Source organism: Diabrotica undecimpunctata, chromosome 2 (assembly GCF_040954645.1).
Source record: "Diabrotica undecimpunctata isolate CICGRU chromosome 2, icDiaUnde3, whole genome shotgun sequence".
Taxonomy (NCBI): domain Eukaryota; kingdom Metazoa; phylum Arthropoda; class Insecta; order Coleoptera; family Chrysomelidae; genus Diabrotica; species Diabrotica undecimpunctata.
In genome coordinates, this window is record NC_092804.1 from 15,845,594 (window position 1) to 15,871,280 (window position 25,687).

The following is a 25,687-nucleotide window of genomic DNA, read 5'->3' on the forward strand; positions in this document are numbered from 1 at the left end:
TATTTAAGTTTTATATGAATGCATAACTTATACATAGTTGGTTGATGCAGTAAACCGGTATGGAATTGGTGGTTTATGGAACTAAAAATAAAAAGAAGGCAACCAAGCAAGATAGATTATTGATGTCTGCGTTTGAGTTGACCACCTGATAACCTTTACCAAGCTTTACCGAGTTGCCCACTTTTTTGACCTATTTATAGGATTTTGACTGCTTTCCAACAAATTAAATAATGCATTTCTCGTCAAAATCTATAAAGTAATATTCTGTGCATAACAAAATAACATATTTGTCCCAAAAAATCGATAGACCGAGCGCCTCGTGCAGTAAACAACTATCCCACGATAAGAAAAAAAGATCGCGATAACTTTTGACGTGATAAACTCAAAAAATCGCCACTTGTTATCAACAGGAATTATTATTTAATTTTGTCTTAGAAATTCTAGTTGATTTCTTGGCATTTGTAGAAGTAGAGTCAGTTGTGGTTGAAGACGTGTAGAGGTAGGATCGTGTGTTGTTAAAACATTGCTCCGCTATAACGCAAGCCAAAAGAATTTATATACTTCTTTCTAATTAACTATAACCACACTGATTATCTGTATTGATATAGTGACATCACGATAATAATGTCGACTTCACGACTATTATCTCCCCTTCATAATTATGGGAAATTTCAGTCCACTGCGTCACTCCGAAGCCAGAAGTCAGCTGTTTGTGTCGGGTCGCGATCAGTGTTAATAAAACAGAATATTAGAAGAATGGCGACACATAAACCAACGTTAACTATCGAAAATTTAAATCCTTGTATCAAGGTAATGGAATATGCGGTCAGAGGGCCGTTAGTCACTAGAGCCGGCGAAATCGAAAAAGAATTAGAAAAGGTGAGTGTATGTATAGTATACACGTTTTTAGAATAGTAGGCATAAATTTCCCCAATGTGATTGTAACATACGTCAAAAAAAGTTGTATCCTCTAGTAACAAGTGCCTTTTTTAACTGACACCTTGTGCATTCATAAATGTCATAGTTCGAGAGTTCAGTTTTTTTTTAGAACAGTTGTTTACATTCCATAACTTTGTATCATTTCTAAGTAATTACTAAAATAATAGATGGAGATTGATGTTTAAAATCTATAATCTAATTCGATTGTATATTTTAATACCTGTTACGATACAGAGAATGTACGTGACTTTTTATTCTTGAAAGTTTGCCAGAATTTTACACCGATTTGATTGGATTTGATTGATACCATATTAGCTAATATGAAAATTTTTTAAGGGTTTTAACCTTTGCACATATATTATATCAAAAGAACAATTACTTAATAATAAGTAATTATTGTAGGATAACACTGAAAAATGTAATCATCAATTTTTTTAGCATTCAGAGCGATGTATGTTAATCTAAAAAAAAAACAAATCTTGTGACTTTCTATCTACAAATTGACCACAATATATAAGTAGTAAGAGATAGTAATAAGTGCCTATTACGAGGCACACATTAATGATAAGCATAATGAGATAAGACTAAGCATAATAGCGTTGATTGATTTGGGTTATTCAATCAAGGATAATAGCTAATTTGTAGTTTGTATTGTATAATTAAAATGTTTAAATATAACAACTGCTTTTTTGTAAATAACAAACCTTTTTTTACTTATTTAATGGGAACAAGTCTGTACACTCACACAAGTAAATATTTATATACAGGGAGGGCCACAGAACACTTTTCATCCAGGTTTTGTTCTTATTGATGCAAAAAACATTTTTTATTTTAAAGGGGATATATTTTTCAAATAAATCATTCTCAAATTTCTACTCCCAAAGTGGAGGTGGTCCTCCTGTCTCATAAATAGAATGGAGTATTTTGATATAACATTTTAAATGACACCAGTTTTTGAAAAATTTAGTTAAGTAAATATTTAGATTATAAAATGTACCTACATACTTCATTCAGTTTATTTTATTTATTATGTGGATGTATGTTTTTTTATCGCCCTGTGTCTGTAGCCCATTCATTTTTTTGATGATCGAAATGATCCCCACCAATCTGCATGCAGCAATACAAATGTTCTCTAACATTGTGGAGCATTTCGGGAGTAATATTGTTATACTCGTATACAATGCATTGCAGCAAGTCTTGTAAAGATCCGAAATAAATGTGTTGCATACATTTTTGTCTTTAAATGGCCCACAGTGAAAGTCCAATAGGGACAAATCTGTTGAAAGTGCAGGCGATTCAATAGTTTCCCTCCTTTTGATCGATTCTTGAACTGTCTCATTTAAAAATTGTCTCACAGAGCCCCATCTTGTTACAAAATTAATTTTTCTATAGGATGATAGTTGTTTTGCTCAATTATGACTTTTAAATCTAGATTAATGGCATTTTTCAACAAATGCAGCAACATTTCGCCATTCAAAGTTTCAGGTAAAAAGAATGGCCCTTAAAATTCCTGCCCAAACTTTGAGTCTGTATATTTATCTTATGAAATATTTTCAGATTGTTGGTCAACCAATAACAGCAGTTTTGACATTAACTTTACCATTTAGGTAAAAGAAGCACTTGTCAGAAAAACAAATATTAAAAACATAATTAGGATTGTCAATAATTATTCAGTGATGTAGTTTGTGAGAGTGAAATTTAAACTACTTTTATGAGTGTGAAATTTGTCATGTTTTAATATTCTTCAAGCTGTCAGTCATTAGACATCTGAAACATCTGACAATTTTCTTGTACTGAAGGTAGGGTCCATTGAAATGTGGCCCAAAACAGCCACCTCAAGTATTTCATTCCTCACTGAATTTTCAATTACCCTGTTTTTGTTTACCACAGATCCAGTTTCTTGAGTTAATCTTACTAGTTTGCCCACAAGTATGAAGCCTGTAGCTATATAGAGTTTCATTTCCATTACGGAATTATTCAGTTGTACCCCCGACATGAAGCACTGCTGCTGTTTGCAGCCACTGCTGATGTGATTGTTTATTAAGCCTAAATGCCGGGCTGCCACTGTAGCCATTGACGTCAAACCTTGCATCTTCTATGCTGTCCCTGCCGTTGTGGTCTTTAGTCATATCCCTGTGCAGAGTTCTGTGTTATAACCCTCTAAACTGAGTCCCAATCTGAACTATCTCCATGACTTCTGTCACTCCAGCCTTCTGAAGTGATAGATGTTCATCTCCGTGACTTGGACGTGCCAGATTAGAATTATCTACATGGGTAAGAGAGAAGGTGACTGTGCCCTGAGAGCCAGGTTAATGAGAATGTGTGATACCATGCTCAAAGGTCAACATAGCTCATAGCCAAAATTGGCACTTTGTAATTTCTGCTTTCTGTTTTTTGGTATCTATATATCTTTTTTCTACATTGCATTTATTTACTATCTAGCTTGGTAATCTGCCATCATTTAGTCTACTTTCTTTGGAAAACTACTAAATTTTTGCGTTTTCGTCTATCGCTGTCTTGCTTTCACAACATATTATTGCTCTAATAATGATTTGTAGATCTTACATCTTAAACTTTGATTTCCATTGTACGATTTTGAAGCAGAATAGGTATATCAGTCATAGAGAAATAGGCTTTGGTACCCATTGTTATTATTTTTTTTATTTCGTTTTTTCTGTTCTAACTCGATTCCTAGATTATTTGGTGCTGTTATCTCAAATAAATGTTACTTAATATCAGCTCAGTATATAAAAATAATTACAAACATTAATTCCTTTTAACTAATAAGTTAGTTGTTCTTTGGACTTTAAACTGACATCTAAATATTATTAATAAACAAATTTTAAATAACCTCAATTACATTTAAAAGAAATATATTAGCACGTATACATATCAATAGATTTATTTTGACAATAGTCATAATACTGAATCAAACCAGTTATTAGAGGTGCGTCGCCATTCGAGTAAGATGACTACTATAGTGTCACTGTTACATCTCTGTCACAGTCATTGCTATTTTATAGTAGATAGTTATAGTTTCCAATAAGTTTAGATATGTGTAAACAAGTATAAAAAAAGTAAAGAATCTTTGAGCAAAAAGGGTAAAAAGTGGTGAGAATGATTACAAAGTAGAGAAATTTTACACAAACCCAGGAAAATATGTAAAAAACATGCGAAAATAAGTAAAAAGTTTAATACAAGTGTAAAATGATAAGGAAACGTTAGAGAAAAACTAAAAAGTAGAGAGGGTTATTAAAAAGTGTAAAAATTGTGCAAAAAATTAACTTTATGTATAAAAAAACCGCGAAAATGAGTAAATAGTTTGAAACAAAAAATTTATTAATGCGGATGGAACAAAATGCGCAGCTAGAAAAACGCTCCTTGATAGACCCATTGGTCAGAGAAGAAGAGGAACACCCAGAACAAGGTTCCTTGATAACATCGATGAAAACGTGGGAAATATGGGAAGACGTACTTGGCGGGGGAAGGCGATGGATAGGGACGACTGGGGAGAAATTCTTGAGGAGGCTAGGACCCACACAGGGTTGTAAAGCCAGAATGATGATGAAAATGAGAGGACCTGAACGAAAACAATATTCGTGGCTGCGCAAAACTGAATCTCACGTGGAATTTCCATCGCAGTCGACATATTTCGGAATAGAAGAATGCGAAAGAATTGCTGCAATTCGAGTGTATTGGACAATAGGCTAGCCATAGTTGTTGTATGTGACAAACTAGTTGATGAGTAGCGATACAGGTAACAGAAAGAATATTCATAAAACCAATACTCTTCTTAATATAAACAAAATTACAAGTTTTACACACAAAAAGTAGAATTTTTTGGTAGCGATCATATTGTTTTGGCTCATGGTCATTTATTCAGTATGTTTTGCCAAATCACTATAGATCACTATAGCTTCCAACCACATGTGAAAATGATAAAATTCTTTTATCAAAATTGACGTTGTGTTCGAGCAACGTTCCGTTCGCTTCGCCCATTTTGCGCTCTACCTCTCCTATTGAGAAGACTTTTTGCAGTGTGATGGATAATGTTGATCAACAACAGTACGCCGACAAAATGTAAGATCTGCTGAAAACACTGTCGATAACACCACAACTTAGCAAATTTTGCGTCGTGACTTATGGCTGCACCCACGCTGCACCCCTACAAAATTTATTTTATACAGAAGTTGTGGATAAACGACCACGGACAACTACATAGTATGTTCGCTGAATGGGTTTTGGTGCAGTTGTAAACTGACCCTAATTTTCATCGAAAAATCATCTTCAGCGTTCGCTAGAGGCCGATGATTACTACCTTCTTTTCCGTTATCTTACGTGGAGATGATGTGAAGTGACCCCGTTAAGCTCTTTACCTGTGGGTGTTCTCCAAAATTGTCGCTATGTATTAGTGATGTAAAGGAAATTGCCCAGTGACATTTTCTCTTAATAGTGTCATCTATTTCTTGGGGTTTGGTTGGGTTTCAGTTAAATAACTTATCTAGTGTTATGTTTTTAATAATTCTAATTTATTGTTTTTATTTATTTATTAAAGGTTCTATACTTATAACACTCACAAATTTATTAAAGTCTTTATTACTACTAATTTATTTTACACTTAATTATATAATTTATCTACATTTATAATACGTGCGTTACAATTCAAAACGCGGCGCGATCTTCAAAAACTAACTGTTCCTTTACAACAGAATTCCTTCTTTAAATATAAAACTCCGTTAGTTTCGGAATCCCCTAGAGCAGACATGAATTGACTCGAACATTGGGGAAGACCGGTCGACGGCTGAAACTGGTTTTTCAACTGAGCGCCGAAATAACTAGAACAGAAACGATATTAGTAATAAATATGTTTACAGTTCTGAGCCATACGATGCGTCATCATCTATTGTAACACTAGTTTTATAGTAATGACAACTTTGTAAAAATTATATGTTGATCGACTTGTTGTTAAAGACGACATTTCTAGAAAACAAAAATATATCCATAATCTATATTGGAAACATCATTTTAGTTTGGTTAAGTACTACATTAGTGCAATATTTGGTACCTCGCAGGGCTCTATTATGTCTCTGCTCTTCTTTAAACTTCATATAGTGCGAACTGCTCTATACAGGGTGTCCCCGAAAATAATGCGTTCATTGAAAGTATGGATATAATACACAATTTAGAACAATTCTTGAAGTCCTATAACATTTTAAAGTTAACCGTTTCAAAAAAATTACATTGTTTTCCATATACCCGAATTTCTATTTTCAGAAAATTAAATGATCTGGCAACGTCGTATGCAGAAAAATCACTTTTCTGAATAAGAACTCGTTTGTGACTTGGGCATTTAACATAATCCACCCTTTGTTTATTTAATATTATTTATACATGCAAAATAATTATTTCTTTTGTTAATAATGTGGCATTTGCTATTATCTGAATTAAGGTTTTGGATTAAAGTTCGAAGCTTTAAATAAATTATTATTTTTACTTAGATAAGCAAGTACTTTTAAAAAGTAACTAATGAAATTAAGAAAGATTATTTCTAATGTTTTTCTGAAATGTATTGAAATATGGTATAATTTTAAACGAATTGTTAAAATGTCAATTATTTACAATAAAAAACACTTTATCTTTTAACTGAACTAGTATTACGTGTTTATTAATCTTTAAAGGTGTTGAGTACCGAGAAATTAGGTAGTTGTACTTACTTGACAATTATTATAATAAATGTTCAAAGTGACCTCCAGCTGCGCGAACACATGCATTGATACGACGAATCCAATTGTTAGTAATGTCATAGTTAACTAAATTATGTCGGATAGTTTTTGCAGCATTCAAAAATTCGTTCCCCTAATTCAGCTTCTGTTTCGATTTCATCTCGGTTATCAAAAACTAAGGATTTCAGATGTCCCCAAAAATAAAAATCCAGTACATTACATTCAGGACTTCGTGGTGGCCACAGAATGGGTCCATTCTTACCAATCCAACGACGAGGATAAGTGGTATCAAGAAGATTTTTAACAGCTCTGGTCAAATGTGCTGGGGCTCCGTCGTGAAGAAACCACATTTCACGGCGTGTTTGCAAAGGCACTTCTTCAAGAAGTACCGGCAAAACATTTTGCTGGAAATTGTTAAAAACGACTGTTAACTATTCCATCCCATAAATTAAAGCTAAATTTTCGTTAAAATTTGTCTTATGTATTAAATAAGGGTTCTGTCACCCCATATGTGGCAATTATGAAAATTATATCCGCACATAACACTTAAGATGAAAATTCAGGTTCTCTGACGAGTTTATTTTGAAACCACCTACAAAATCTTAATCTTCGAGGAAGATCACCTTGGTGTAAATCTTGTACTCTCTGATAGTGGTATGGATGTAGAAGTTGTTCCCGAAATGTTCTATGACCAACGTTTTTCGACATGCCAACCATTTAAGCTACCTCTCATGTGCTTACATTTGGATTTTTCTTCACAGCATCTAAAATGTCGTCTTTTACATTTAATCGACGGATACTTCTTGTTCTTCCGCTACTTTTTTTCGGCACTACACAACGCGTTTCTAATAATCTTTGAGAAACATTCACAAAAGTTCGAGCATTAGGAGTTCGCCTTTCGGGATACAGATGCACATAAATTTGGACAGCTGAATTATCAAAATATCGTGATACTCACGAATCGAAAACATTTCCACGGTAATACTAAATACGATTGTTCCAACCTATCTGTTTACTAAAGTTCTGACTGTCTACCTTTAGATTTTCTTTTTGCATACCAAATTGTATTTTCGTTTTTTGGTCAAACCGTTGAATTTAGAAAAAAATGTTATAAGACTTTTTTTAACGTTTAAGTAAAGCACTATTTTCGGTGGTACCCTATATAATAACAGCTACGGTAAAAAACCAAACAGGAAATTTCTAAATAGTTTGAGATACTTGAATAACGGCATCGTAACTGTAGGATTGCGGCGATTTATGAATATAATTTCTAATTTTATTTATAATTAATATGAAAAGGAGATATTTTGTTTAAAAATCAATATTTTAAAATTAAATATGAAAACGGTGACCAGAACTATTAATTTATGAGTTAATTTAATCTACAAATCTGCACCGAAAAATGAAAGAACAAAAGATATTTAGATATATACAAGTATTTGATTTCAAAACACATATAAGAAGTAAACGAGAAAATGGATGATCAATATTTGTAAAATCCACAAGTTTACTAACAAACACTGAACACTCCTTAGTTCTGTATCGATTTATTAAATCATCTACGTTTATATTAAGCTATATATAGTACACGTATAGAATTTTAAAACGCGACTGTTTGAAATATTCTGAATTGAATTTCAAGGTACATGGAATATCAAAAGGGTTACCTGGTGGAAATTAATGTTCAGTAGTAAAATAATAACACAGTATAGACAACAACCAGTATTCTCACTCTACCGCGGTACCTTTGATCTTTTTAGACAAAATTCGGTGACCTTGACGCCATATTTTCTGGACGAAAACCGTGGACTGGCCCTGCACATATGGACGCGACAGAGCCGACTTTGATTTATTTAACAAAATTGATTTTAATTTCAACCAATTTCAAAACTCTTCTTGCTACTCTTTCATTCTTCGAGAAATTAAAAAAAAAAAACCTAAAATTGTTTCTTTCTCTGCGTTGTATTCATGATTTTGTTTTCTAAAGTTTCACAACTATTTGTTACAGAACTGTCTTATACACTATCAAAAAAAAAAGTCAAATGGAGAGTTATGCAACAGTTTTTAATAAATATGCTAGTTTTAAAGCTGTATAGTTATAAAGTAGAATAAAATGCAAAGTTTCATTTCAAAATTCAAATACAGAGTTTGAAATCAGTTAATATATTTTAATTATATCTCACTAAAAAGAAAAACACAAGAGGATGTGAACAAAACTCCTAAATATGTATATTGATTAGTGATTGATCTTACCTGTTCATTGTAATAGACTATTTTGACTTGTTATTTCGATATAAACGATTAAATAATGTGTTATTGATGTTTCCAAATAATCATTTTATTATTTTTTCTTTTAGTTTTGTTTTCATATTTTTGAGTAGGGAAATTTCTGTTATTGAATTTTAATAAATAGTACAAACGTACACGGCTAAATAAAGTTGTACAATATTTGAGTGGACTTTGTTTAAAAGGTGACTAAAAGTTATGGTACTAAGTCGAGAAACATGTTTTAATAATATTCGGCTTTACAGCTAATATGTCAAAATTCTTTTGAAAGAGAATGTCAAGTATACCTACTTATAAAGTCAGCAGAATCACCAGTAGGGATTTTTAGATTACCAAATGTGTCACCGGTTCTATTTTTATATACATTAACATATTGATATACAGTTTTAGCCGACAAATTAGTTACACTTTTTGAGTAGCTGTCTGGTATATTATTTTTAAATAATATATTAGGGCTGGGTAAACAAAATTTGCTACACAAAACATTTTTGTAAAACTTTTGGCCCCTTGAAGTACATTAAGAGACATCCTGTTTAAACTGATTACTGAATCTTCTACCTCTTGCCTTTTTTCTAGACTGTAAAATTTGAACATTTATGAAATTAGCTAAATTTAACGAAGGACAAAATTTAGATGTAAGTGCCATGTAGTCTTCAATTGTCACATTATCGACACATTTCTTTTCTGTAGAATGTACAGAATGTTTTCTGAATTTTTTATTTAAATAATGGTTTTCCTTCCATAATTTTATAACTGTACTTCATAGCACAATTTTTCTTTGAGTTTTTTCTTACAATCCTTGTTGATGTACATTAGACGTCTAACGGAATCGTACAAAGTGCTAAAAGTAGCGTCATCCTGTTAATGGTAAGAATGTATTTGTGGAAATAAAAAATAAATTTTTAAATGAACTTCATTTATTATTACATGTTGCATTAGATATTACATTTATTTGTTTATTTAATAATAACAAAGGTGACAGACCCACTGTCAAAATTAGACAAAAATACATTGTAGATAAATACAATTACAGATAAAAATCAAATATAAATGTATAAAACAAGTACACATTAAGTTTACAAAGTATCATTTTGTAGTTTAAAATTTCAGAAGTTAAACAAATTATATCTTATGAGCACTGGTTTGCATGTATGAGAAGTCAGATCATACCTATATTTGAACCATAATTAGTTCTGCGATGAGATATATGGAAATGTAAATTCTGAAGAAGTGAACGGGAAGGAATATGAAAAGAAATTAGCTAAAGCAATTTAGGAGTATGGATTATTCTATAATTAATTGCTTTTGTTCAAATGTGATTTTGAATGATATTTTACATTTTTGTTTACTTGATCTTGATTAATGTCAATATAATTAATTATTAATTAATTAGAAGAGACGCTCTAATACATTTTTATGGAATATGATCAGATATTTTAGTTATATCTCACTAAAAACATAAGATAATGTGAAGAAAACCGCTAAATGGGTATATTAATTATTGATTGATATTATCTGTTCATTGTAATAAAAAAGAGTATTTTGACTTATTATATTGTTATAAACAAGTAAATAATGTTTTATTGATGTTTCCAAATAATCAATTTATTATTTTTTCTTTTGGTTATATTTTCATGTTTTTCAGTCTTGAAATTTCTCTTCATGAATTGTAATGAATATTATAAACATACACAGCTAAATAAAGTTATACAATATTTTATTTTAATAATATTCGGCTTTGCAATTAATATGCCAAAGGAATATGAAAAGAAATTAGCTAAAGGAATTTAGGAGTATGGATTATTCTATAAACAATTGCTTTTGTTCAAATGTGATTTTGAATGATATTTTACATTGTTGTTTACTTGATCTTGATTAATGTCAATATAATTAATTAGAAGTAATACTCAATACATTTTTATGGAATATGATCAGATATTTTAGTTACATCTCACTAAAAACATAAGATAATGTGAAGAAAACCCCTAAATAGGTATATTAATTATTAATCGATATTATCTGATCACTGTAATAAAAAAAGAGTATTTTGACTTTTTATATTGTTATAAACAAGTAAGTAAATAATGCTTGATTGATGTTTCCAAATAATCAATTTATTATTTTTTCTTTTGGTTATATTTTCATGTTTTTCAGTTTCAAATTTCTCTTCATGAATTTTAATGAATAGTACAAACGTACACAGCTAAATAAAGTTCTACAATATTTTAGTGGAAATTGTTCACAAGGGTGGCTAAAATTTATTGTACTAAATAGAGAAACATATGTTTTAATAATATTCGGCTGTACAGCTAATATGTCAAAATTCTTGTAAAAGAGACAGTCAAGTATACTAATAAAGTTAATAAAATCACCAGTAGGCATTTTTAGATTACCATATGTCTCACCAGTTCTATTTTCATATCCGTTAAATATTAATATACAATAGTATCTCACAAATTGGTTACACTTTTTGAGTATATGCCACATATTTCACAACTATGGAATTCTTAAACATTTTTTTATTAAATATCCACACAAATAGGTTATAAAATTTCAATTTTTCAATTGTCATTATACTTCTTTTCTGTAGACTGTAACTTCTGCAGTTTATTTTTTAAATAATGGTTTTTCTTCCTTAATTGTATAACTGTACTTCATAATACATTTTTTCGGGGAGTATTTATTGATAATTGTTGTGACACTTGAGTTGAACTTGGTGTTACTGGACGTGTAGTTACATGTTCAGGTTCTCCATGGAATATGTTGTTTTTACCAGGAGTAATAGTAATATCCTGAAGTACAGTTATAGTGGATGGTTTATGTTTAATACTAACATTTTTCTCTATATCCATAGCTGAACTTTTCACTACTTCTAAAAGAAAAAGAGAAAGCTTACATATGTGTTACATCTTAATTATTTATTTTATTTACCTTCATTAATAGGACATCTTGGAAGACATATGTTTTGGACTACTGCAGAATAAGTATGATCAAAAGTTGATGAGCCCTCTGTTAAAGGAAAGTTTGTGAGAACTGCAGAAGGTTGTAATCGATTTCTCATATCATTCAGAAACATCTTATTGTCGAAATGAGTACCATAAAGACGATGACTTCTATGTAAACTTTCTGCCTTATTCAATAAATCTTCTCGTCCACATGCCATTAACCAAATTTTTGCCTAAATACAAACATTTTTTTAATACACGATGAAACGTTAATAAATAATATAACATCTTAGCATCTGTAATACACAATTTTAATCCTAATTTAACACTCACCTATTAACATCTTTTGGAAACGAAAACATTACTTTTTCTAGAATTATTACAACACTTTGTAGCTGCACAAGTGTGGCAAGGCTTTTTGTTTTTATTTTTGTACATATCGACGTACTTATACAACGTAATTGCGAAATAAAAAATGTATAAAGTTTATTTGTATCTATAAATACACAAAAAGTAAACAAATACAATGGCCTCTATATTATTTATTTATGACAAATGACAATGGCCAATGACCAATGAGAGCCGTCAAATTTTTCGGAGTCCAGAGAAAATGGCGTCGCTGTCTGCGCGAGTAAAATTGCGCGAACTTTCGCGCCAAAGCGGAGTGGGAATACTGGTTGTTGTCTATACTGTGATAATAACCACAACATTGTTTTGAATTTCCACAAAATAAGGTTAACTTGACACAGCCCGTGAACTCCAGACAAAAGTTGAAAATTTGTCAGCGCATGCTCTTAACATAAGTACAATGATGACATCGTCTCAGGACCAGCAACTTCACGTGGAGTCATACGTCACCATGTTACCAAATCCACTGGTAACTTTAACATCTTAGAATTTATCACAACATAATGTAAACCAAATTTATAAAACAAATTTTAACAGGTTTTTACCCACATATTTAGTGGCTCAATACATGTATACCCACCTAGTGCACTGATGATGGAACATGGATTCCGAAAACGTTTTGTGATATAGCCCGATTGGGTCTTTTACATTATATACCTTTTATAAAGGATTTTTAATAAAAATTTTTGTTATATATGGTATACAGCCAAACTACAGGAACTTAGATTCCTTGTAGATTTTGATCAAAGAAGCCACTGATGAAATACGTCCATCAACTATAAACGTGTGTTGGAAAAGCTATGGCCAAAAGTTGTTATGGTAACCTCAGCAGTGCCCCATAAAACAGAGGAAGTCAATGATATTATACAAGTGATGCACAAAATACATGGGGAAGGTTTTAGAAATCTGCTGTCAGGTAATTCATAAAGAAGTTCTAGCCACCAATGACCGTGAACTTACAGAACAGAAGCTCCTCGAAATACTGGAAAATAATAAAGAAAGCGATGAAGACGATAACTACCAAGAAGTAACAGTCGAGACGGCAATCACGTCTCTCACTTTAAGTAACATAAACATGATATTATCGTCTGCTCAAAAACTTCAAGATATCGTTTTTGACGTGGATCCTTCTATGGTAAGTAGTCGAAATTCAAGAATGGTTTAAAAGGCTTATTGGCACCGTGTACAAATAAGCGCAAAAGGAAATTAGGAAGAAAATGGAGCAGCCAACCATCTTATCATATTTTAAAAAATGTAGTTTTTAAAGCATTTTATACTTTTAATATGAACACAGGTATACATTTATTATATGTGACTATCTACCTGCTTATTTTATTGTTTTATCGTATATCTACATATATATGTACTAACATACGTATCCTAATTGAGGTTATATTTCATATTTTTCTTTGGATCGTGGATTCCTCGCCAACCACGGTTTCACCAACCGCGCCTTTCTGTTCGAAACGCAACCCCCGCGGTTGAAGAGGGATTACTGTAGGCTTATTAGCAACTGCTTCTCGTTAAGTGAACTTAAACACCGAGTGTTACATAATCAATGGTATCCTCCAGCAGTATATTTGAAAAATGATCCTTTTAAATTTAGAATTACCGGACATCTAAATTTTATAGAACTTTTAAATTTCTGTAAGGTCCAGCAGATACTTTTTAAATTTTATTATACATCTCTGTGTGATCAGAATTAATTTTATTTATCTGGTCAGGAACATATCAAGACACTTTTATTGAATTTTCTCCACATAACTACTAAGGCAGAATTACAAGTTAAGCAATGAAAGAAGACTCGGAATATCTTTGTGATCCTCGTACGTAACAGCGACAACTCGGAAATTTTATGCTACAGTTACGGATGAATTACCGATTAGTCCATCTCTAGATATTATATTTTTAGTAATCATATAAATTGTTATGTAACAGATAATATTTGGTTTAATAATCAAACAGTATAATGTTTCTACGTAAACATTAGAATTATTGATTCCGAGAAAATAAAAAATGTTTTAACTTTGGGTTAGCGATAACAATATAAATATTTAGAGCTCAAGGTAACCTGGTTATAGCCAGAGACATCTTTCAAATAAAGAAACCCTAAAAAATTATTTACTTGTATAATGAATTATAAAGAATCCTTAAAAAAATGGTAAATGGCGATGATATATTAGTCTGTATTAATTTGATTTATTGTATTATTAAATGCCTTAACGAAATCCGCTAATAATGTAAAGTCTTTTATTTAATAAAGACATATTCGTAGCTAGAAATTTAGCGCAGGGGTGTCTGATTCTCCTTATGACATCAAGAATTAGCGTTAAAAAGTTTAATGCTCAAAGGCCACATAAATATGGCGATTTCGGCAGATTAAAATTCGTGGAACACCGGCCGGAATTTAAAAAGTTGTTGCGAAGGTTTGCCCAGTTTCTTCTTCTTGTAGTGCCTATCCGTTTCGGATGTTGGCGACCATCATGTCAATCTGTATTTTACAAACTGCTGCTCTGAAAAGATTTGTGGTTGTTGTGTTAAACTACGTACGTAGATTTTTCATCCAGGAAATTCTTCACCTTCCTGGTCATCGTTTTCCTTCTACTTTTCCTTGAAGAATTAATTGCACAGCACTGGTTGAAATTGGGAATAATATTGATGGCCAAACTTTGTAGCGCGTCGGTCGAAATTAGGACCCTAAAGAAATGAGAAATGCAAAATAATTGTATTATATATTTTACCCTATTAAAGAGGGTCTCTCGACGAACAGAATTGATGTTACATCTTCTTCAGCTGCTGCAGGAAACTGACTACATTTGAAAATTTGGGTATATTTATTTTGGCAAAAAACTAACTAGTTTGAACTATCGGTTTTGGAGATTGTATTCCAGAAATGAATATTGATCCTAAAAAGAAGAAAAAAGAAATGGATTCCCCAAGAAAACAACGACCTGTATAAAGATACACTAACCAGACATATACAAGACTTGCAAGATGAAATAGAAGATGTAGATCAAGCAAATTATGGCATAACGAAGGCTCTCAAAGAAACGGAAAGATAGTGCTGCCCGACCGTTCTGATCAATAAAGAAAAACCAAGCCAAAATACCAAAGAGCTAATAGGTAAAAGAAGACAGCTGACGAAAAAAACGGATCTAACTACACAACAATAAATTAAATAAAGATATCCACCGGTCAATCCTCAAAGACGTAAGAAAAAAAATACAAGAGAAATAACTAACATAATTCAAGAAAACATACAAAAAAAATATGTACAAAATAAAAAACAAAGATGGAAACATTACTACTGATAGAACCAAAATCCTTGAGGTTGTCGAATCCTTTTCTCGCCAAATGTATGAGAGCACCGACGAAAGGCAAGATCAGCCCCTGCCCAAAATCAAAGAAATGAGAGAAGTCTGAGAGAAGCTCAGTCATTTGAGATTTGCAGACGACATTGTCCTTATAGCCGATCGTATGGATGATGCAATAAGAATGTATGAAAAATTATATCATGCTTCCTTGGAGGTCGGACTGAAGATTAATACGAACAAGACGCAAATAATGACTAATCTGGTGCAAATCCAAATATTGCTGTTGATGGAAGGGATATTGTGCTGACTACATCGTATAAGTACCTAGGACATGGAATTCGGTTGGGCTGAGATTACCAGACATGTGAGCCCCCACGTCGCAAAGGATTAGCCTGCACAGCGTTTGGTAAATTAAACTATGTACTTAAATCGGACCTACCCATATGCCTCAAAAGGAAAACCTTTGACCAATGTGTGTTACCTTTACCCACTTACGGAGCGGAAACATTAATACTCACAAAAAAGGTAGTGAATAAGATTCGCGTAACCAGAGGGCTATGGAGTGCCAGATGTTGGGTGTCTCTCCGAGAGACCGAATCCCAAACGAAGAAATACGTCGTAGAACGAAAACAACAGACGCGTCGTTAAAATGGAATTGGGCAGGACACGTCACCAGATTATCAGACAACCGATGGACAAAACGTATTTTGGAATTAATTATCACACAGATGGAAAGAGCTGAGGGAGACCTATGTCCAGCAGTGGACGCATACAGGTTGATGATAATGACGATGATGATGATGATTCCAGAAAAGACTGGATTTTGAACTGGATAGTCGAGAGGTAGCCGTAATCTTTTACGAGAATTAAAGCATGTTTAAGAAATTAATTAAATTTAGAAAGAAATATCTAGAGCTAGCGAAGTTTTTTTACTACTAAAGTTATGTCATGTACTAAAGCACTTTAGTCATACTAAATGCTTATAAAAATAATATATGGGTACTTAATAGTACGTAAATACTATAGAGAAATAGTCATCATCATCCAGCCTCAAGAGTCCACTGCTGAACATAGGCCTCTGCCTCATGTTTCCAACCCCGTCCATCTTGCGCCGCTCTTATCCAGTTTTTATTGAGTCTTCTTAAATCGTCAGTCCATCTTGTAGGTGGTCGACCGACGCTTCTCTTGTCTTCCCTTGGCCTCCATTCCGATAACCTTTTTGTCCATCGCCCATCTGTCATTCTGGCTATGTGTCCTGCCCATCTCCATTTTAGTCTGGCTATCTTCTCGGTGATGTCAGTCACTCCGGTTCTTCTCCTGATGTCTTCGTTGGTTATTCTGTCTCGCAGAGTTATTCCTAACATGGACCGCTCCATTCTTCTCTGCGTGACTCTCGGTTTGGTAGCTGCTGCTTTTGTTAAGGTAAGTGTTTCTGCTCCGTACGTCAAGACTGGGAGGACGCACTGATCAAATACCTTTCTCTTTAGGCATGTGGGCAGCTCACTTTTAAAAGTTTCTCTCAGTTTTCCAAATGCTGCCCACCCAAGGCCGATTCTTCTCTTCAGTTCATGAGTCTGGTTATCCCTGCCAATCATAATTTCATGTCCCAGGTATTTATATCTATCTACGAGTTCTATTTCTTTCCCACTAATACTGATGTTCTGGTTGGGTACCAAATTGGTCATAATTTTTGTTTTCGAGATATTTACGTTTAAACCTACATTTTCTGTAGCCACAACGAGTTCCTGTACCATCTCTCTTGCCATACCTAGATCTTCAGCTATTATAAGTATATCATCGGCGAAACGTGAGTTGTTTAGATATTCTCCATCTATTTTTATTCCCTTTGTCATCCAATCCAAATTCTTAAAAGCATGTTCTAGCACCGTATTAAAAAGTTTAGGTGACATTGGGTCTCCTTGTCTAACCCCCCGTTCTATTTTTATGCGATTACTGTTAGTATGTAATCTGACAGTGGTTGTTGCCTGCAGGTATATTTTGTATAATAATTTAGTATATCTATAATCTAGAGAAGTGCATCCGAAGTGTTTCTGGATCTAATCTAGAGAAATAGTGACTAAGGAGTATCTCACAAAATTATGAAAATAAAAAGAAAGTAAATAAATTTAAACGTGGTGGTTTTTTGGCATAAACAGTAACATAACTTCTAGAACGAAATAGCATATTACTTTAACAATTTTTGATACATAATCTGCCATAGTGTATTTCGTTGTCTTTTCTGTATATAAAAAAGTCCCCATCAGACCTAAATTGCTAAAATGGTTTAATAAACAAAAAATTTATGCGACAATCTCTATTTAAACATGATAACAATAATTCAAGTACATTGTAGTATAGAGCCATTTTATGTCTGCATTAAAATTTGATTTGCTAAATGCATTTTGAATGCTGTGTACTGAATAAACAGACGTTTTCACGTTAACCTCCAAATGACCCACTTAATAACTTTATCAGTCCTTTAATTATTATCGATTGTTCCGTGAAACGTTATTTTATTGATACTAATCGATTCATACTTACATATTAATGTTGAGTGTTAACAATTTGCTACAGTTGTTATGTGAAAATTGTTTTGTTCCTTGTAACATTCTGTTAAATTGACCATCAGAATATTCCAGATGATAATATGTCAAATATATGTATTTTTTATGAATTTTGAGAAATCTCAGTCGTTCGTTAATTACGTGCGAAGTTTAATCAGATCATGTAACCTAACAGAGAACCGAACTATCAGGAAGTAGGCTCAGAATACTGGTACATCTCGGAGGCGCCATTGCTCAGGCGTTGTAGATAAGGGCTGGGTTGTTTAAAGAGGTAAAGAACACGCGAAATATAAATACAATCAAAAAACAAAAAAGAAAAGGAACCGAACAATTGTTCACACAAAAAATGGGCGCCACTATTTTTGAAATATTTCTGAAATATTTGAATTCTACAAAAAAAAGGAATAGGATGCTCATAATACCAAAAGAAAGACTAAATGGAAATATCCATAGAATATTTCTAGGTCTAGTTCTATGTATATAAATCATGTATATGTCATATTTCTAGAGGGGTCATAAAGATATCGTTAGAAAGGACCGCAGATAAATAATTGAATATACGTGAGTAAATGACTTATGGAATTTACATATCAAAGATAGCGGATAGTTGGATGACTAGGTATGTGGAGCTGGGGCCGTAGAAGTAGTTTATGGAAATGTAAGGGATGATGAACACGAAGTGCAAGTGTGGAAAGAACGCCTCCCCTGGCGTCTGAGGGTCTTGTTAGAGTAATTTATGAGAAAATGGCGAGAAGTAGGAAAATATGTGAGTGTTCGTTGAAATGAAAAAGAAGCAGATATTCGCGGTTGAAAGATGTGTTAAAAGCTAAAGTAACGAATGTTTTGCAATTTGTATATCTTGTGGTAAATACACTGACGCGATTATACCGGAAATTGCAAAAACTATATGGACATTTCGGTTCAGTGAATTCAAATGTCCTGCAATCGCAAATTATGGCGCAATAACCCCATACATAAGCATTATTGACATAAGATGTGTCTCGAAATTATAAAAATAAGAGAAAATAAATAAAGTGAAATATAGAACCGTTTCGACAGATTACAATCATAGATAAAATTGGAGACCTTTCTTTCCCTCCACGCCTCCACCCTCTATCTCTTTGTCTCTTTCTTTCTAACCTGCAAGTGTCTGCTTTGTCCCGTTAGGTAAAGAACCCCAAAGTCGCTCAAGTATTCAAATATCTTGGCCCAAAATGAACCACATATAGTACAATTCTAACCTACGCAGCAGAAACAATATGCCTGACTATTACAGATGAAAAGAAGCTAAGATTAATAGAAAGGAAGATCCTCAGAAGAATTCTTGGACCAAAAAAATCCAAGACGGAGAGTTTAGACGATTATTTAACAACGAGATAAATAATCAGATAAATAGAGAATATATAGTCAGATATATGGGACCCGAGTCCGAACAACGACTTTCCAACTTACCAACTTTTGAAGCTCGTCGACTCCGTGGTTACTTAATTATCACCTTCCGAATTTTAAAGTAAGAATATGGAAATTTCACACCAGACAACGTGGGCACAGTTTGAAAGTAAAGAAGGAATCCCTTTCATCGATAATGCTCCAGTCGTCAGAGATGAAAATGCCACTGAACCTCTAAAAATTATACGAACAAGCTAAATTTTGCCGAGAATGTCAATTTTAGGACGTCAAAAAAGATGCAAAAAAGTTTATCACTTTTACTCCCGGACTGTACCCTAAAACCCCCCTCGTAGAGGGGTGAAAACAGTCCAAAGGCTTATTGCACATGCTAGACCAAATTTACGTGTCATCGAAGATCACGGACCTCTTTCTGTTCTATAAAAACACATTATAAACCTTAAATATCTAGACTTAATTTCCTCTATTAAGTTAATAAAATAAACTTAAATCATGAATGTGTTGCTTTTGTGAGTCCATTTCAAATAGGTAAAAGAAATAAAATAAGACTTACAATCAATTTAATTTTACTACCAAAACGACCGGTTTCGCTTTCTACACTTTGCAAAGCATCTTCAGGTCAAACGGTACAAAGTAAATTAAATGATGCCGGTACAAGAATTATTAGTGAATGATTCGGGAAACATAGTTCAAAATATCCTGTATTGATGGATGATGGGTGAGTGATTTCGGTTTTTATTGTAACTGTTTGATAATTAGCGGGGAAGTTTCTTGAGGGGAGAGAAGTTAACAAATGAAATAGGAATAAGGTATTATGTGTTTGTTTGTTAAATGAAGGTGATGTTTTATATTATTTAAATTATTAAAAGTTAATTATATTTATTCAAGAGATATATTTTAGAAATGTGTTTTAATTTATTGAAATTTTTTTACAATAAAAGGACAGTTGTATGACAATGAATGAAATTAGATGTACAATTTTGTGGGTGTGCAATTTCTTTAACTTGAAATTATCAATTTTTTTTTTTTGATAGTGAATTTGATTTCTGTTTTGGCAGAAAATTGTGATGTCAGATATGTTAAAATTATTAAAACTAAAACAATTAAGGACACTTAGGGACAAACACAACACAATTAAAAGGACAAAACAGACATTAAATTTAAAAGGGGCACTTATTGGCACTACATCACTTTGTAGGAGAGAAACTGGTAAAAATTGAGTTGTTTTTTTATTACTTAAATAAAAAAAACTTAATTTACAATAGTTCGAAAACTTTAGGGACATGCGTTGTCTGCATTATTTTTTATTTGAGCCCCGGACTGTGAACGATTTGGTGAACTGCTTTTTCCAGAGCCAAATTGAACAGAATGCAGGAGAGGGTCTCCATGGCGCAGCCTGTTATTTTTTAAAAAGATTCAGATAGTTTCCTCGGTAGTTGTACTCTACATTAAAGTTGTTTTTCAAGGGTTAGTTTTCTTAAACTTACCAACTGATTTGGTACTCCTATGTCTTTCATTGCTCTGTTTATTTCTCTTCTATATACAGAGATATATCTGTATAGAGTTCTATAGAGATATATGTATAGATCTATATAGATCTGTAGAGATAACAAAAATCCTACTACGTAATATAATATGTGTTGTTGTTGTAATAAATTTGTGTTGAGTATCCATGCCATATTCTATTATTTTTTCTAAAATTTATCTCATGGTTACAATCTCATGAATTGTCGGTTTACCAAATCTGAAACCAATAATAACAATATCTTTATTTTTAGAAAATAATATACATTCCGTGAACATAAAATTATTTAAAAAAAACAGTGTCATAAACGAAAATATTATTTACTTATTCCTAACCGTTACATATACAAATAGAACTCCACAGAATATGGCTCAAGAGCTACCAGTAATTTAAATATTTGATGTTTATACAAACTTAATCTTTCCTCCCTTTTAATAGGTTCAGGCAGTTTATTAAACAATTTGATGCAGCAATAAAGAGCGTTTTTTTCTGTTATACTTAACCTGTGTATTGGAATTTTATAATTATATAACCTGGTATGTACTATACTATTGGGCTCAAAGTTCCTAAAGAGTATTTTATTCTTATATAGAAACAGTAAGCATTCTTGAATAAATACAGCGTAAACTGTTAAAATATTATTACTCCTAAAATGCCCTCTACATGATTCCCTACTTTTTAAGTCAAACATAACTCTGATTATTTTTTTCTGAACCAGAAATACATTATTTATGTCCCTACTGTGGCCAAAATTTATTAGACCATATCTAAATTTTGCTTCAAAATTAGCATGATACACTGTTTTTAATGAGTTACTATTCATGTATTTTTTTAGAACTCTAAAGCTGTAAATCACTTTACTCAAAGACATACATAACTGGTCAACATGTTTATCCCAACATAAAAAACTGTCAATATATAATCCTAAAAATTTGGTACTGCTGCTAATATTTAAAGTGTCATTATTTACAATAATACTGTTTGGCATATCTGAATGTGCATAATTTGTCTTAAACAAAAGAAGATCTGTTTTATTTTGATTTAAAACCAACCTATTCATAGAAAACCAGTCTTTAGCTTTCTGGAACTCTAAACTAGCATTAACGCTTAGAACAGACATGTCTTTACCACTGACTAAAATGTTTGTATCATCTGCATAATTTGTTATGCTGGAAGTAGTATTAGCCACTAGACCATGAAGATCATTGATATAGATCACAAACAGTAAAGGACCAATCACACTTCCTTGTGGTACTCCAATATTGATAGTGCTTTCAGATGAGATGCCTATTTCAGTGTTTTTATGTATTTTTACTAAATGTCTCCTATTTGCCAAGTATAACTTAAACCAGTTCAATGCTGGTCCACGTATACCATATTTCTCCAATTTATCAAATAATAGGTCATGCACTAAACAGTCATATGCCTTTGATAGGTCCAAAAAGAGACCCAAAGCCATATGACCAATCTCAGTACATTTCAAAATATCCCAGACAAATTGAAAAATCGCAGTCTGAGTTGATTTTCCCTGTTGATAACCATGCTGATTTGCACTAATAATATGACATTTTGTTAAAAATTATGTTATCTGCCTATACATAGTCATTTCTAAGATTTTTGAAAAGGAACATAGAAGGCTAATCGGTCTATAGTTATTAATTAATTTAGGATCACCCTTTTTGTAAATAGGTGTTACTATTGCAGTTTTCAGGCATTCAGGAAATACACCAGATTTTAGTGAATTATTTATGATTGTAGTGAGAGGATTCACTATCTCCTTTATACAAAGTTTAAGGATTTTAGTGGGTATTTCATCAATTCCACAACTCATTTTGTTTTTTAAATTTTTAGTTATATCCATAATTTCAGTTTCTGTCACAGGTGCGAAAAACACTGAATTTATGTTACTTGCAATGTTGTCTTTATATTCAGTGTATTGTAATTGAGATAGTGTTATTTAAAGTAAAACCAGCTTGGTATGTTTTTATTATTTGTTTTGCATACGGTGGTATAGCATAGTGGAGACTGTTTTATACGCTGCATTTAGGAGCATGATTCTTCTGTGGTTTGATTTTATTGTACAGTATAATCCAACTAAAAAGGAGAACCCGTCCTTGTTATCAAGTTATAATATTATTGATAGTGCGCAAATATTTAAATGAGAATTTGCGCTTTATTAACTAATTTAACAATATTTTGGTCAAGGTTTCATTGTTATTATACTCGTTTGATATAAATAGCTTAAAATTTACGAAAATTTGATGAATGTTATACGTGGCACGTAACATTCATTAAATATTATTCATATTTTAGATATTCATCAAAATTCGCAAGGCTACAGTGTTTTAAAAACATGCGGCTTAATTTCCTTTTCTGGAATATTGCCTTTTAATAATTTTTGATTTTTTTCGATATCTGGATTTTTATCCTTTATCCACAATTTATTAATCTTTGAAATAATGTCAAATGATTTTAAACTATCTCATTTTCGGCCTTTCATATGTCTATGGTTCATCATTCCGTGTATAAATTGTTATCAATATAGTATTATAACGTTATTTCTGTATGCCCTACGTCTTCAGACAGTCGGAAAGATACAAACTCAAACACGGAAAGCCAGCGAATGTGTAATGCTGCAGAAAGTACCACCTATTTTGGTAGCCTTAAATGAAAACGACTATCTTTTTTTGTCTTTTTGAGTTTTACGAAATGTGTAAAAGATTTACAAATTTCAGCAAGAGCTTTGCTTTTCAAAAATCTTTCATTGGTCTACAGTTGTTCAAAGAGTGAACTTATGGAATTTTTAAATTTAAAACTATGACTGAGATATTTGCTAGATCTGTTCAAATTGTTACTTTGATTAATAATAGAATGAGTCAAAGAGAAATGGCCAGACAACTTTGATTCAGTCGTTGTATGGTCCAAAAAACATACCAACGATTCTTAGAGACTAGATCTTACGAACGACGACCAGTATCAGGCGCAAGAAGAATCACGACGGCCTGAGAAGACCATAGAAGACAACGCACTTCTTTGCTAAAACGGTTTTTAACGGCTAGAGCAATCCAAAACCGTTTCCAAAATGTTCACGGGTGGGCGTTAAGCACTTCTACAATGAGAAGAATGTTGAGGGAATTTGGTCTAAGGGCTCGCTGACCAGCAACAGGGCTATAGAAGATTGGAAAAATGTTTTGTTTAGTGATGAGTCCAGGATGGTTCTTTATAGCTCAGAGGGTTGTATCAAAACGTACAGAAGACGTAGGGAACGATAGGCTGCTTGTGCTTGACGAGCAAGTGTTGCTTTTGGAGGAGACTCTGTAATGTTTTGGCAGGCATTTCATTCTAAGGCCGTACTGATCTCGTGTTTATTAATAGAGGAGCGTTGAATGTTTACCGATACATTACCGAAATTCTAGACGAGCATGCAATGCCTTTTGTTGGGTTTGTGGGCGAAAACTTTATTTTCATGCAAGACAACGCGCAGCCACACGTAGCCAGGATAGTAACGCAATACCTGGAAACCGTCGGTGTGCCAAAAATGAATTGGCCGGCGCAAAGACTTGAGAAAGATTTGAACTCGATTTAGCATGTTTAGGACCAACTGAAACGAAGACTCAAAAACAGAATACCTGCTCCAATAAATCGTGAGCAGCTCATGGAAGAATGTAATTCAAAATAGACGTGGTAATACAGAATATTAAAAATCACGACTTTATTGTAATTTTTATAATCATACATCACATATACATCAGAGCATTTCTTGTGGTATTACAAAAGTTAAGTTTTTCCTCGCTACTTGATGTTTTATTTGAGCCCATATAACCTCGATAGGATTCAGCTCACAATGATAAAGAGGGAAGAGCAGAACAATTATATTCTCTTCGAAAACAGATTTCTTATATTTGGATATGTCTCCTTGCAAGATTTAATAATAAACAATGAATTTTTCCCTTTATGATTTAAAAAAAAACCAAGCAAAATCAATTTACTTCTTGACGGATTTCTCATAAACTAATAAATGTCTTCTAACGGGTCACATCGGTTGAACTATTTAGAAGTGCCGTAAACAAGATCACAATTGCCATGTTAATCGCCAACGTTCACAGCGGACAGGGCACCTGAAGAAGATGTATCCTAATCGTTTATAGAAAACTTTTCTTTCACACCCAGACCTATTTGAGGAGCATTCAACAGCAAACCAACTTTAACAGTTTATCATTCATTTGCGAAGTTCACTGGCATTATTCTTTTTCTGTTATTTTTGTCTCAGGTTACTACCCATTCCTTATGTCTTTTCTAGGAGGAGGATATTTATAATATTAGTAAGTAAGAGTACTTGTCCAGATCCGTAAAAGAAATTTAAGTTATTCAGTGACACCTGTCCAATAAATTTTGGCACCGTTTTGTTGGCATGTTTGTATTACTTAATGATTATTTTTTGGTGGAATACTACAGCCTATAGTGTTGTTGTCGCTATGGAAACATCCACTTGATAATGTAATAATATGTTGTAGATTAAACACTTATCTTTTCCGTTATTAAAATAGAAAATGAATGATCATCCGCTTTCCGAGTG

At 32.6% G+C, this 25,687-nt stretch overlaps 2 protein-coding genes across 2 annotated transcripts in view; one reads left to right on the forward strand and one right to left on the reverse strand.

The window, feature by feature from the left end:
* The first annotated feature begins 245 nt into the window (after positions 1–245).
* Positions 246–25,687, forward strand: part of LOC140434237 (alanine aminotransferase 1) — a 35,660-nt gene continuing 10,218 nt past the window's right edge. The window contains exon 1 of the mRNA XM_072522339.1: positions 246–879. Within this exon, the coding sequence (XP_072378440.1) occupies positions 625–879 (255 nt within the window). The 5' untranslated portion in view covers positions 246–624. The remainder of the gene's footprint in view (positions 880–25,687) is intronic.
* Positions 11,538–12,584, reverse strand: LOC140433209 (uncharacterized). Its single transcript, XM_072521248.1, has 3 exons — positions 12,227–12,584; positions 11,880–12,126; positions 11,538–11,820 (listed from the first exon to the last, which is right to left on the reverse strand). Exons 2-3 carry the CDS (start codon positions 12,109–12,111, stop codon positions 11,603–11,605), a joined length of 450 nt encoding a protein of 149 aa, XP_072377349.1. The 5' UTR covers positions 12,112–12,126; positions 12,227–12,584; the 3' UTR covers positions 11,538–11,602.